General features: G+C 28.3%; 2 protein-coding genes across 2 annotated transcripts; both read left to right on the top strand.

The window, feature by feature from the left end:
- The first annotated feature begins 6,807 nt into the window (after positions 1–6,807).
- Positions 6,808–8,341, top strand: LOC124916126 (AAA-ATPase At2g18193-like). Its single transcript, XM_047456861.1, is given in 3 exon segments — positions 6,808–7,788; positions 7,866–7,985; positions 7,987–8,341. Coding segments are annotated over 3 exon segments (1,416 nt in total). The 3' UTR covers positions 8,302–8,341.
- Positions 8,342–12,577: 4,236 nt separating this feature from the next.
- On the top strand, positions 12,578–14,294 carry LOC124915056 (AAA-ATPase At2g18193-like). The gene is made up of 2 exons (XM_047455704.1): positions 12,578–13,573; positions 13,642–14,294. The coding sequence occupies exons 1-2, from the start codon at positions 12,593–12,595 to the stop codon at positions 14,110–14,112; spliced, it is 1,452 nt and encodes a 483-aa protein (XP_047311660.1). The 5' UTR covers positions 12,578–12,592; the 3' UTR covers positions 14,113–14,294.
- Positions 14,295–16,233: the final 1,939 nt, after the last annotated feature.

Raw genomic sequence — 16,233 nt, 5'->3', positions numbered from 1 at the left:
GAGCCCGTTAGGCGGCAATTCTGCGTCTGATTAAATGGTTAAGTGTGTTTGCGGTCTACATACTTAAACTGTTGTCTCATTTAAAAAAAATCTAAAAAACTACGGGACCAGTTAGACCACTTAACAATCTACTATCATCAACAATATTACAAACAGGGGTTCACTCTATATATAAACTAGAGTCATTAATCAATTGAATCAAGATCACACAACAATCTTGACAAATAACAACAAAGAGCATAAAGAGTAAGATCAATCAACCTTATTAATTCTGCAATTCTAGTTTCACTTCAACTGACTTAAAAGACCCAGAAAAACAGTTTTTCACCGTTTAGAATTTAGTCCCAGAAATAACCAATAAGTTGTCAACGTTTTAAGCCGATCAAACGATGCAAACTCTAACAAACAGAATCTTCAACTGCTACCTCAAACCCTTGAATCTGTTTTTGCTCTGATCTCTCTTTTGTTGTTTTCAAAACTCATTTAGCCTAAATGAAATATAATATCATTTCATATTATATACTCTGGGTCTAAATATATCCCACATCAAGTTGGGTCTCTCCAACTAGGAGGATAAAACCCATCAAATAAGTGTTCTAATTTGTTCAAATATCTTGGTATAATTAATCAAACAACATGTGCATATACTTCACAATAAAATAGAGTGGTAGAAAAAAATATAGACATTTAGTTCAAGTAACTAGATCTATCATGATTGATTCTAATATGCCTTTGATTCTAATATGCCTTCTAAATTTTGACCATATTCATTGCTCAAAACAACATATTTGATTAATCGTACACCAATGAAAATACATGATTGGAAAACTCCAATTTATATGTTTAATAAATCTAATTCAAATAATAATTTTCTAAGAATTTTTGGATATTGATGTTATGTTACAAATGTTTTGTCTCAAAAATTAAAATTTACACCTAAAAAATGAAGTTTTTTTATTGGATATCCCATTAATTAAAAGGATATAGTGTACCTATATAAATTAGAAATTATGTTACAAATGTTTTGTCTCAAAAATTAAAATTTACACCTAAAAAAAAGAAGTTTCTTTATTGGATATCCCATTAATTAAAAGGATATAGTGTACCTATATGAATTAGAAATTAGAATTATATTTGTTTCTCAATTTTGAGATCTGATTTTCTATGAATATTTTCATTCATAATATATAAAAATTCATCATATTGAACTTTTTTTTTTTTTTCTAGGATGAAATTAAAGAAGAAAATAGTATTATATACTTAAACTGTTTCTACTAAAATGTAATTTATAACTATATCATATTATATTAGACTCGTTTTAAAACAATTTTTGGGTTTGACTTTTGGCATTGGAAAACTTTCAATTTTATTATAAATTTTTATTTTATTTTATTTTATTTCATAAGGTTGTCTCATATGTATTATATATGAAGTTATATTGGCAATAAATACTTACTAAAAAGAAATCCTTTAAATAATTTATTAAAGACTTTTCATCTAATTTTTAAAACATAAATCCAACATATAATTATCATCCCTAAAATTATTATCAAATGGGTCTTTATTTAAAAAATGAAATATTATAACTAAATCATTTAAACACTCATTCCAAAATGTATGTATTTTTATATATTTCTTTTTAGCTAGATAATATTTTATTTTTATTTTTCTTCCATATCTCAACATTATTAAAAACGTTAGGAAATATAATTTTATAAAAAATGTTTTTTTTTTGATAATAACAAATAAAATCATGATTAAATAATAATTATAAATTTAATTTATTCGAGTCATTCAACTAGTATAGTCTTATTTAAGAACTAAATATGGGTTGGACTACAAAAAAAATTGTTTTATGCAGGTAGAATCGAGCTCGTTAAAATAGTCAACCTTGGAATTATTGGTTACTGAGCACAAAAGATAGTCATCCCAAAGAAAGTAATGACTGAACTCGATAGAATCATGAGAGATTACATCTGGGGAACACAAGGCAGATGAGGCAAAAAAGTCAAATGGGAGGATGTTTGCACTCCCATAGAAGAAGGCGGACTAAGAATAAAAAATCGTGTTGAATGGAACAAAGCTCTCACCATCAGGAGCTTATGGGAGTTGAAGCAGAAAACGGACTCACTATGGGTCAAATGAGTGCATATAAGATTTATGAAAGAAGAGAAGAGTATTTGGACACGAAGCATCAATGAAATAATGACATAGTCATTGAAAAAGATCCTAAAAACAAGAAAAGATGTCATTCAAATGGTGCAAACCACAATTGGAAATGGAAGATGGGTACTATTCTGGCATTATCCTTGGCTGTATAATATTCCTATTATATTCAAAAAAAGAAATACAAGGAAGTAGAGTTAGAAGAGAATACATCAAGTACTCATTTAGAGACGTCTATGAAGGTAAATGTGATTCACTTCTAAGGTGTATTTCAGAAGATGATAGAATCCTAAACCTAATGAGGTAGAAGCAATTCAATGAAAGAAATGATGAAATATACTGGAAAATAGAAAGCAACGAGGAGTTCATTATAGGAAAGGCATGAGAAATGGTTAGAGCAAGAAGACAGGAGGTACATTGACATAATGTGGTATGGTCTTCAAAAATTACACCTCATCACCAATTTATTCTCTGGCTGGTATACAGGAAAATGTTGACAACAAAAGATAGAATTCGAAAAAACATAAACATTCATGATATCAACTGTGTCCTATATTCATGAGATGAGGAAAACATAAACCATTTATTTGGGGAATGCTCTTTAATAATACAAATTTGGAGAAGGTATGCTGCAAACATGAACATCATCAACTTTCCAAGAATATTTGAAGAAATCCAAGAGCGGATGAAGAATAAAGCAAAAAAAAAATCTTCTATGTAAGTATGTTGAAATGCTACTTTGGAACAGTAATCTGCAATATCTAGAAAAAAAAATACAAGAACTCACATTGAAAGAAATAGAATTGCTGAAAATATTTAGGGAGATATAACTTGAGATGGAAATGCACTCATTCAATCTTGGAGAGGAATCGAAATGAATGAAGAGAATAGAAAGTTCTGCCAGATATGAGATATTTCGTTTGAGAAAGTCACAAGTAGAATCAAAGTAAAAACGTTATAAGCGCTAATTGATTGTTGTTGTCTATAATTCAATTTTTGTTTTATTGTCAAATTTAAAAATTGTCTAGATCTGATATTAAACTTTTGTATTTTTTTTCCTATTTTGATTTTTTTTAATAAAATAGCACTAAATTGTTTTCTAAAAAAAATATTAAATATAACAACTTAGATTAATAACAATATAAATAAAAATAAAATCTTATCAACTTTAATAATTTAAAATTTTTATTTTATAAATATTTTATCAATATAGTATCGAATTTTTTTTATCCATATCATATATTGTATGTATCGAAAATTTTGACATAGGAAAAAACATATCGTTATTGTACCGTTATTTCGGTATGACGAAATCTTGATAAGATACAATTAACATAATTTCGGTATTGATATCATACTTCATCATTTTTTTGATATACCGAAAACTTGATATTTTTGGTATCTTGTTGAACGAATATAGTATATTTGTTTTCAGTTATTTGAAATTAATTTATATTTTATTTAATTAAAATAAATCTGATATATTTTTACTTAAATAATATGAACAAACATGGTTTATGTCAAACAAGTACTAAAAAGGAGTTTTCTTATTCATTAAGTTGCATCCCAATTTAAAAAACAAATATAACTCAAACTGGAAAATATTATTTTTTCAAGAAATTCCGTCGCTATTTCCAAAGATTCCTTCAATCCTTGCTCCCTGTGCTTTCAAATAGTTTTGCTTTCTAGTCCAAAATTGTTTGCAAAAAATTAATTATAATTCTCTACTCTTACAAATTACCCCTTTAATTTCATTTTATGCAACTTAGGTCCTACATTCCCCTGATTACTTTGGGTCAATTTTTTTTGTATAAATAATAAATTTTAGTTATGTTAATTGAAAACAAAATGAATAAAATAAAGTTTAAGACTAACTCTTATATACTATATAAGTTCAGGCTCAGGAACGATCCAGGAATTACATGTATGGTGAGCTTGAAAATAAATTAAAATGGGTTAAAAAAAGTTTTTAGATAGAGTTGAATAAAATAATGATAAAATTATAAATTTAACGAGGGGATATTTGTAAATTTAACATTTTTTTTTAGTTTTGTACAAAGAAAATTATGAATAAAACTTTTTTATTAATGAGTCATGTCCCTCTCTTATTATAATTATTTTTTTTTTTTTTGTTAAAGCTCATTCTCAGTCCTAACCTAAATCCACACCAAAAGAGAGTTATTCTTATATATATAAGAGAATATTAAAAAAATATACAGGAACGGATCCAAAAATTACAGTGTGAGCTTGAAAATGAATTAAAATGGGTTAAAAACAAAATTTGGATGGGGTTGAATAAAATAATGATAAAATTATAAATTTGGATGTAAGTGAATTTAACATTTTTATAGATTTATATTTTTATACAAAGAAAATTATAAAAAAAAATTATAAAGAATTATTAATGAGTCATGTCCCTTTCCTATAATTTTTTTTTTTTTTTTTTTTTTTTTTTTTTTTTTTTTTTTTTTTTTTTTTTTTTTGTTAAAACTCATTCTCAGTCCTAACCTAAATCCACACCAAAAGAGAGTTATTCTTATATACTAGCATTTAGCCCGTGCATTTGCACGAGTAATAATATAAAAAACCGTGAAAAAAATTACGGATAACATTTTTAATTTTATTTTTAACTGTTTTAAATTTATGGGTGGGTCAACACATAATCCGACCCAAGTATTCATTTACTCAACATTATTATATATTAGTTAGTTAAAAAGTTGAACTTATATTAATATTAAAACGTCCCGCATTTATTAAATTTGGTGTTTGAATTTAATATATAAAGTCTTTGTAGCCTAGTTGGTTAAAGAGTTGTACTTGTTTTGTTAGGTTGCAAGTTCGAAACATACCTCTAGCATTTTTAATTTTATTTTTAACCGTTTTAAATTTAAAAATGGGTAAACCCACAATCCGACCCAAGTATCCAAATTAACCACAGCTCTCGACCCGGCAATCCGGACACTTTAAAAATTAAGCATCATTATATATATATAGATAAGGGAATATTAAAAAAAATATATGGTATGAAATCGAAATAAATTTAATAAAGCAAAATTTTGATTAAATTTTTATATAATTAAATGTAATAAAAATACTTTAAACTCAATTTGTAACTGATAAAATAAAAACTGTCCAACCAAATAAGTGATCACATTTATTACTGATTATATACCAACATTTAAATATAATTATTGCAGACATTTGTTATTAAATATAAATGAATAAAATAATAATTAATTATCATAAAAATAATTAATTTTTATTAGAAGACTTTCTTATATATATTTTTATTGAACATTATTATTTGGGATTAACTCAAAAAAAAATTTAAAAAAAAATAATATGTAAATAAAAATAATCATAAGATATAATTAAAAAAAAAAGTCAAAATAACTATTATGCAAATAATAATAATATTATTATTTTTGAAAGATTGAAATATACTAATTTAATATAATTATTTAAATAAAATAATTATTTATTATAAAAATATGATTTGAATATAAAGAAAATAAATTAATTAAAAGTTAAAAAATCCCCATAAATTATAAAAATACTATAAATCATATATATCAAAACAAAATCTAAAACATAATTAAAATCTAAATAATCATTCAAATCAAACAAAATAAAATAAATATATTTCTTTTATCTCTCTCAAACAATACCTAATAAACTCATTCTTTTATCTCTTGCAAACAATACCTAAGAAACTAATTGGTTACTTAACGCGTTCGTCACCTTCTCTAAATTGTATATATATATAAAATAAAAATTATGAATGAGCCCAACTCAGCCCCAAGCTGGGTTATATGTTATGAAATCAAATAAATTTAATAAAGCAAACTTTTATTTAAGTTTTTATATAATTAAATGTAATAAAAATACTTTAAACTCAATTTGTAACTGATAAAATAATAAAAGAAAACTGTCAAACCAAATAAGTGATCACATTTATTGTTGATTACATACAACATTTAAATATAATTATAACAAACATTTGTTATTAAATATAAATGAATAAAATAATAATTAATTATCATAAAAATAATTAATTTTTATTAAAAGACTTTCTTATATATATTTTTATTGAATATTATTATTTGAGATTAACTCCAAAAAAAATTAAAAAAAATAAATAATTAATAACTAAAAATAATCATAAGATATAATTAAAAAAAGGGTCAAAATAACTATTATACAAATAATAATAATATTATTATTTTTGAAAAATTGAAATATACTAATTTAATATAATTATTTAAATAAAATAATTATTTATTATAAAAATATGATTTGAATATAAAGAAAATAAATAAATTAAAAGTTAAAAAATACCCATAAATTATAAAAATACTATAAATCATATCAAAACAAAATCTAAAACATAATTTAAATCTAAATAATCATTCAAATTAAACAAAATAAAATAAATATATTTCTTTTATCTTTCTCAAACAATACCTAAAAACTCATTCTTCTCTTTCACAAAAAAAAAATATCTAAGAAACTCATGGATACTTAACCGTCGTCACCTTCTCTAAATTAAATTGTATTTATATAAAAAAAAATTATAAATAAGTTAGGGTGGGCTTAACCGACCTCAGTTGCGATCACAAGCAAAGATCTTTGAGATCAGAGATGTTTTCACTTGAGAATATGCCGACGACGGCGTCTACTCTTTTCTCGGCGTATGCGTCTTTCGCCGCCTCCATGATGCTATTCCGATCGGTGGCCAATGAGATCATTCCAGCTCCGATTCGGTCTTATCTCGAAGCTTTTCTTCATCGTCTTTTCACTCCTTATAGGCCGTCGCAGGCGACAATCGTCGTCGATGAACAATGCGGAATTTCTAAGAATGAGGTTTACGAGGCGGCTGAGTTATACCTGCGAACTAAAATCAGCCCCATGGCCAACCGGTTCAAAGTTGGCAAGACCCAGAAACAGAAGACCCTTCATATCGGCGTGGAGAAGGGCGAAACGATTCCCGATCAATTTCAAGAAATTCATCTGAAATGGCAGCTAGTTTCCAACGAACCCAAACAGGGTTCGCGAGAGAAGAAGTTTTATGAGCTCTGTTTCGATAAGAAATTCAGAGACAGAGTTGTTAATGAATACTTACCCTTTGTCATTTCCAAAGCCAATGAAATTAAAAACAATGACAAGCCATTGAAGCTCTATGCTAGGGATATTGCGTCGAAGGACGACGACGATGGAGGCTATAATGGAGGTTGGGGTTCCATAACTCTCGATCATCCGTCCACGTTCAAGACTCTGGCAATGGACCCGAAAATGAAGGCAAATCTCATGGAGGATCTTGACAGATTTGTTAGGAGGAGACAGTTTTACAAGAAAGTTGGGAAGGCTTGGAAAAGAGGGTATCTTTTGTATGGTCCTCCCGGCACCGGAAAATCAAGCTTGATCGCGGCAATCGCTAATTATCTTAAGTTTAATGTTTATGATTTGGAACTTTCCAGCATCTATTCAAATTCACAGCTACGAAAAATTTTAGTTTCAACTAACAACCGATCCATAATCGTGATTGAAGATATTGATTGTAGCGTTCAGATGCATAACCGTGACCAAACAGAAGTTCAAGAAGATTCCCGGAGTAATTCTAAGGTTGCTACCCTGTTTACTAAATGACATGAATCATGAATGAATTATTATTATTAGCTAATCATACTTGTTTTTTGCAGTTGACTCTATCTGGATTATTGAATTTTATAGATGGGTTGTGGTCAAGTTGTGGAGATGAAAGGATAATCATCTTCACTACAAATCATAAAGATCGGTTGGATCCGGCATTGCTGAGACCGGGTTCGAATGGACATGCATATTCATATGTCTTATTGCACAATGGAAGGGTTTATGATTTTGGCCCGTAATTATCTGGATATTGGTGATCATGATCATGTGCTGTTTAAGGAGATAAAGAGTCTGATGGAGAGCTCAGAGGTGACGCCGGCGGAGCTGGCGGAGGAGCTAATGCAGAGCGAAGTTAGTGATGTTGCTCTTGCCGGAGTGGTTGAATTCCTTAAACGGAAGAAATCTCAGTCGGCCGCAGCCGGTAAAAGTGAAGAGAGTAAGCCAGTAACAACCCAAAAAGAAGAGAGAATAAAACGAAGTTTCTGAAGGGACGAAAGAGAAAGTAATAATAATAATAATAATATATTAATGTTAGCTCTTTGCATGCTTATTGTAGAACAAGCAAGGGAGATGTTGATGAATGAAGATGATGATGAAAAACCCATAATTTCCCAAGAGTTAGATGGAATAAAAAATGGAACTTTAGTAATATTGTCTGAATTAATAAATGATTTCTTTGGGTCTTTCTCAACTGATGGCTGTTATTAGAATTAGTCATTATTAATGTTAGTTAATTGAGTATTAAGTTTACAACCATAATATGGTTATTGTTAGTTATATTATGATATATTTTATATTAAAATTAATTAAACTCTTTAGAATAGTTGGGACTTTTTTATACATATATTAGATTTTGTGACTATATAAAGTGATAATAAAATCGCAATTCATTTAGGGTATGTTTGGATGAGTGAAATTGATATTGGTGAGAATTGACATTAAATTGCAATTCAATTTTCATGTTTGAGAAAATTATTAAATTGTAATTCAAGCTTAATTCCTATGTTTGTAAAAAATAATATAATAAACATAATTTTAATATACATGATCTATTTTATTAAAATTTTGGTTTGACACAACTAATGAGAATAGCTAAAGGATCATGAGATTTTTTTAACTTTCGATTTTGATTAAAAAAAAATATCGGTTCAACATGTTAACTTCTTAAATTAATATATATATATATATAATATATTAATTTGTCTGGTTAAATGTGTTTGCGGGCTAATGTTTAATCTGTTGTCTCATTTTTTTATATATTAGTTCAAAATGTTAACTTACTAAACTAAAAAAAACATCGTTTCGATATTTTAACATTCTAAATTTCAAAAAAAATATTGTCGATTGAAAACTTTAATTGTGTTTAAATAATAAAATGAAAAGTTATTTTGTTTGAAAAAGCATAAAAAAAATTAAATTACAATTCCGATTTAAAAAGTATGGAATTGAGAATTATAAAATTACACTAGATTGAATTCCATTGGAATTCTAATTTTAATTTCAAATCTTAATATTAAAGTGTCTACCAAACTTAAGAATTTGAATTGGACCCTTCAATTCCAATTTCAATGCCAATTCTAGGGTTACCAAATTACTAGTTTTTTCTTAACATTTCTTATTCTCCATTCTCTCTTCCATAACTACTCATAGCTTTGCTAATTTGATAATACTTCTTGAAGTCTAGATGGTATCAGAGCTAGTTTTGATATAACGTTGAGCATAATCAGAAAATCGACGTTAAAATGGTGAATATTAAAGAAGAAACAAGCAGTAGAAGTCCTAACCTCAAGTTAGTCATCAACAACCAATTTTAGTAAAAAGAAAGTATAACAATGATCTGTTAGCAATTCATCCAACCGATCATCCATGTTTGACTCTAACCACAACGATTTTAATTAGAGAAATCTATTTTGGTTGGTGTTTGAGTATTCAACTTGTTTTATAGACTATGATTAAAATTGGATTTATTAATGGAACGTTTTCGAGGCCAATTGATCAAGAAGATGTAAGATAGTGAGAAATTGTTGACTCGATGGTTCGAGCATGGATAATGAACACCATAGATGTTAGACTACAAAGAATATTTCAATCGACTAAGATCAACCGTGATCTGTGGTTGAAAGTAAAGTTCAGATATGAAGGAAATAATGGTTCAAGAAGATACTATTTACAGAAGGACATTGTTATTTTACAGCAAAGAGGAAATGATGATTGTGATGGATGTTTTCTTGAAGTTGAAAAATGCTTCAGAACGACGAAGAAAACAAGTTGTTACAATTCTTAATGGGACTTAACAATTAATATGATTATGTTAAAGATCAGATTCTAATGCATTAACTGTGGTAAGCTGTGTATAAAGCATTTACAATGCTGCAGAACGTGAAAAAGAAGAATTACTCCATGAATGTTCAACAAGATAGCTTTATGTATGTCCGTGAAGGAAATTATAGTATGAACTATCTGGACAAATCTAAGTCCGAGAACTCATATAATTACTACTGAGGAAACTATCATCTCAAAGAGAAATGTTCAAACTAGTCAGTTACCCGACTAGTGGAAACAGTAAAAAGAAAGATATAATGAAAACTAGAGAAAGAGAGTTAATGTTGTTAACAATGTATCTGATCAAGATGTATATTATGATGCAACAATTGAAGAGTACATGATGTATAAAGACTTTCTCAATAACATGAGAAATGTGAAAGGAAAACAGGCTGCTGGAGCATCTTCAAACAACACATATGCGGGTAAGTCTTCTCACTTTAACACACATTAAAGTTTTCATATATTTTTGTTTGAACTTAACATAAGTAGTAATAACTCAATAGGCGATAAGTATAAATGAGTAATTGACTCAGGAGCATCTTTCCATGTGTGTAATGATAAAAATCTAATGAGTGATGTTAGAAAACTAGAAAAACCTAGACTAATGTACTTGGCAGATGGATCTTGCAAATCAATAGATAAAATAGGGTCAGTAAGAATTTCCAATAGAATAACACTTAATGAAGCCTTATTTACACCATATTTTAAGTATAACCGCATTTCTACTATCAAATTTGTTGATGAGAAGTTGAGAACAAAACATATTGTATTTTTTCAAATTCAACATGTTTTTGTAGGACCATAAGATTTCATCGGTTGTTGAAATTGAAAAGAGGACATGGAATCTTTATTTCGTCCCGGATGATAAATTTACCAATAATATATCTGATAAAATTTTCTTTAACTCTCAAAACAATATTTTTGATTGTAGTTTGAATGAACAATTTAGTAATAATGTTGATGTTGATTCTCATTTTTTCATAAAAGATTAGGACATCCTTCAGATGAAGCGATTAAAACCGTTTTTCCAAAATATGTTGATAACAATAAACATTGTTTCACATGTACATTGTCTAAATCACGTAGGCTGCCTTTCACACATAGCACTACTAAAACAAATATTTCTTTTTTTGAATTAATTCATGTTGATTTGTGGGGGCCTTATATAGAAGAATCGGTTTTAGATTGTTCATTTATGCTTAAAATTGTTGATGACTATTCTAAGAGTACTTGGATTTATTTAATGATTGAAAAACACTTCTCTTTGACAAAATACAATTTTATTTACACTTATTAAAAATTAATAAGAAATTACCGTTAAGATTATTAGGACTCATAATGGAACAAAATTTATAAATAATAGGTGTTCTAATTTGTTCAAGTATGTTGGTATAATTAATCAAAAATATGTGCATATATTCCACAACAAAATGAATTTGTAGAAAGAAAGCATAAACATTTAGTTCAAGTAGTTAGATCTATCATGATTGATTATAATATGCCTTCTAAATTTTGGCAATATTCATTGCTCAAAACAACATATTTGATTAATCGTACACCAATGAAAAGACATGATTGGAAAACTTCAATTTATATGTTTAATAAATCTAATCCAGATTATAATATTTTAGAATTTTTGGATGGTTATACTATGTTACAAATGTTTTGCCTCAAAAATCAAAATTCACACCTAAAAAAATGAAGTATGTCTTTATTGGATATCTATGAATAAAAAAGAATATAATGTATATAAATTAGAAATTGGAATTATATTTGTTTGTAGTGATGTGATTTTTCATATAAGAAAATATTTATATTAAATATAATAATTCATCAGATTGTACTAATTTTTTTTTTTAATAATGTTTCATTTTTTTCTATGATGAAATTAAAGATTTAAGCATAAGAAAATGATATTATATAATTAAATAAATTCTACTAAAATATAATTTATAACTATATCATACTATATTATACTCATTTTAAAACAATTTTTGGGTTTGAACAAACATTCAAACAATTACTAAAAAAGAGTTTTCTTATTCATTAAGATGGCATCCCAATTTAGAAAACAAATATAAGTCAAACTGGAAAATATTCTTTTTTCAAGAAACCCCGTCGCTATTTCCAATGATTCCTTCAATCCTTGCTCCCTACGCTTTCAAATAGTTTTTCTTTCTAGTCCAAAATTGTAATTATAATTCTCTACTCTTACAAATTACTCCTTTAATTTCATTTTATGCAACTTAGGTCCTACATTCCCCTGACTACTTTGGGCCAAATTATTTTTAGTATGTTAATTGAAAAATAAAATGAAGAAAATAATGTTTAGGACTAATTATTATATATTATATAAGTTCAGGAGCTTATTTCAGATCTCGAATCTATAAATAAAGCATTGATTTTCAGCGATAGCGATTGCGATCACAAACAAAGATCTCTGAGATCAGAGATGTTTTCGTTCGAGAATACGCCGACGACGGCGTCTACTCTTTTCTCGGCGTATGCGTCCTTCGCCGCCTCCATGATGTTATTCCGATCGGTGGCCAATGAGATCATCCCAGCTCCGATTCGGTCTTATCTCGAAGCTTTTCTTCATCGTCTCTTCACTCCTTATAAGCCATCGCAGGCGACAATCGTCGTCGAGGAACAATGCGGGATTTCCACAAATGAGGTTTACGAAGCGGCTGAGTTATACCTTCGAACGAAAATCAGTCCCATGGCCGACCGGTTCAAAGTTGGGAAGACCCAGAAACAGAAGACACTCCATATCGGCGTGGAGAAGGGCGAAGCAATCCCCGATCAATTTCATGAAATTCATCTGAAATGGCAGCTAGTTTCCGACGAACCCAAAGATGGGTTGAGAGAGAAGAAGTTTTATGAGCTCTGTTTCGATAAGAAATTCAGAGACAGAGTTGTTAATGAATACTTACCCTTTGTCATTTCCAAAGCCAATGAAATTAAAAACAATGACAAGCCATTGAAGCTCTATACTAGGGATATTCCATCGTACGACGACGACGATGGAGGCTATAATGGAGATTGGGGTTCCATAACTCTCGATCATCCGTCTACGTTCGAGACTCTGGCGATGGACCCAAAAATGAAGGCGAATCTCATGGAGGATCTTGACAGATTTGTTAGGAGGAGAGAGTTTTATAAGAAAGTTGGGAAGGCTTGGAAAAGAGGGTATCTTTTGTATGGTCCTCCCGGTACTGGAAAATCAAGCTTGATCGCGGCCATGGCTAATTATCTTAAGTTTAATGTTTATGATTTGGAACTTTCCAGCATCTATTCAAATTCAGAGCTACGAAGGATTCTAGTTTCAACTAACAATCGATCCATAATCGTGATTGAGGATATTGATTGTAGCGTTCAGATGCATAATCGTGACCACACAGAAGATCAAGAGGATTCCCGGAGTGATTCTAAGGTTGCTGCTCTGTTTTCTAAATGACGTGAATATTATTATTATTAGCTAATCATACTTGTTTTTTGCAGTTGACTCTATCTGGGTTATTGAATTTTATAGACGGGTTGTGGTCAAGTTGTGGAGATGAAAGGATAATCATCTTCACCACAAATCATAAAGATCGGTTGGATCCGGCATTGCTGAGACCGGGTCGAATGGACATGCATATTCATATGTCTTATTGTACAATGGAAGGGTTTATGATTTTGGCCCGTAATTATCTTGATATTGGTGATCATGATCATGTGCTCTTTAAGGAAATTAAGAGTCTGATGGAGACCTCAGAGGTGACGCCGGCGGAGCTGGCGGAGGAGCTAATGCAGAGTGAAGTTAGTGATGTTGCTCTTGCCGGAGTTGTTGAATTCCTTAAACGGAAGAAGTCTCTGTCGGCTGCCGCCGGTAGAAGTGAAGAGAGTAAGCCAGTAACATCCCAAAAAGAAGAGATGAATAAAAAGACTACCACGAAGGTGAAGAAGCAGAAGGGACGAAAGAGAAAGTAATAATAAGATACATTTTAATGGGAGTAAATAAACTTTAACCATTGTTAGATGAAGATGATGATGATGATGATGAAAAACCCTAATTTCATAATGGAACTTTAGTAATATTGTTTGTGAATTAATAATGGTTTCTAAGCTTAATTTTCCCAAATGTTTTGCATCCACTTGTTTGTGAAAGTGACAACCTTTATTCAAAGTAAAGTTGAAATGTTTTCTGATCGGATTCGGATTTGGAGTTATTGGAGACTGAATTAAAATATTTGATTAAATTAATGTCTTGAAGAAATAACTTCCTTGGAATTAATGCAAAATGATATTTTTTTAATGTGCAACAGTAACTTTAATTGAAGTTTGAAACTTTAGATTAGTTTAATTCAACTTAACTTAATTATTATATGCTTAATCAGCTTAATTACTTTAATTTATCATTTTTATATAATCTAAACAATCCTACTAATTTGTGTTTATTCTAAGGGTTTGTTCAGACCGAAGTTATTTAAATAAACAATTTAGTGATGATTTGAAAGAACTGAAAAAATAATTTATTTATTTTTGATAAAAAAAACTTAAAAAATATTAATATATATAAATAAATAAATAATAATAATTTTAAATAAAAGATATTTTCCTATTTTGTTTAATAAATTGAGTTATTTGATGAATGAAAGTGAAGTAAAATAATGTTTGATTGGACAAAAATTCTAGAAATCAAAAATAACAAAATTTATATATCATTAGAAATGTCACGAAATTTCAAATTCGCAAATTAAAAGTATATGCACAAATTGACAAAATATTATTATTCCACGTAAAGTAAAAATATATGCACAAATTGACAAAATATTATTATTCCACCGGCCATAGTGGCAATGCTGTTTTATGACACAGTTATAATAGGAGCAAAGAAAAAACCAGATTATAGTGATATTGTGATTGATTCGACCACACCAATAATGGATTGAAAATCACATTTTGTAACTACCAAACGTTACAACGTGAGTCCGTGACTGATGAATTAATTAATAAAATTAAAATTGATAGTATATAATTTTGAAAACTATTAAATGTGTGATCTGTCAATACAGAAAACAATAAAGATTTGTTAATGAGTAGCGACTAACAGAAGTCAAATAGATCTAACATGTTGAGGATGAGAAAGAAATATATATTTATTCCATTATATTTTATTTTATTTGAAATAGAGTCACATGTGTGAAATAGTTATTTATAAAATCAAAATAAATAATTCATATAGATGTCAAATTTATAAAAAAATTTAAAAATAAATTTCTAATGAGATGTGATTTTCGTTTACAAAAACGTTTAGATTTATAATGACCATACAACTTGGTGAGGGTTTCTCTAGAGACGAACTCATTTAAGTTCTTTAACAATGATAGTTTAAAACTCGAGCATCAACCTAGTGAAGGGACTGAGTCATTGAGTTACTAGTTAAACCGATGGGTCAACTAATTCAACTAGCGAGTTTCATATAATAATAAAATAATACAAAAATAGCAAAAATTTAGAGATCAAAATTCAAAATATAATCAAAGTAGAGATCAAAATTCAAAATATTATTTCGCAATTACAATCAGTTAATTGTATGTATTATGGATAACACAATTTAAATAAACACAAACTCTTAAGTTATGTGTTTCATATCTCATTTGTGAATTAACTTTAGTAAAAACTGCAATCTCCCCTTTGACACCCGCGAGAGATTGTTTAAACCGATGAATACTTTCATCCTTTATCAATTTTTCGCAATAGAGACAAATGAGTCTTTTTTTATTCTTGTTAATTACCGAGTCTTCTCTACAATGAGCCATACATGATCAATTTTTCTTCTTACAAAAGTTTGAGATTGTACATTTGAAGAATTTGGTGTTACATCTGTTGGTGTTTCTCCAAAAAAAAAAATCATGATCAAACTACACTTAAAAATATAATATAAAGACTTAATAATCATTGTATGAAATATGAACCTCAAAATAATATTAAACTACTAACATCAACTATATGAAGTATGAACTTTAAAATAAGACAATTTTTTATAAGAAAATAATGACAATAACTTAAAATAATTTGAAATAAAAGAGACTTAACTAGATTATGTGA

Source organism: Impatiens glandulifera, chromosome 9 (genome assembly GCF_907164915.1).
Source record: "Impatiens glandulifera chromosome 9, dImpGla2.1, whole genome shotgun sequence".
NCBI classification, from domain to species: Eukaryota; Viridiplantae; Streptophyta; class Magnoliopsida; order Ericales; family Balsaminaceae; genus Impatiens; species Impatiens glandulifera.
Note: the sequence above shows the minus strand (reverse complement) of the source record. Positions and strands in the feature narration are given on the sequence as shown.

What these genes read in the sequence shown, in the direction of transcription:
- LOC124915056 (XM_047455704.1), top strand. Translation starts at nt 12,593, where the DNA reads ATGTTTTCGTTCGAGAATACGCCGACGACGGCGTCTACTCTTTTCTCG. An exon ending in ATTCCCGGAGTGATTCTAAG is followed by an intron (nt 13,574 to 13,641) that starts GTTGCTGCTCTG and finishes TGTTTTTTGCAG; the next exon opens with TTGACTCTATCTGGGTTATT.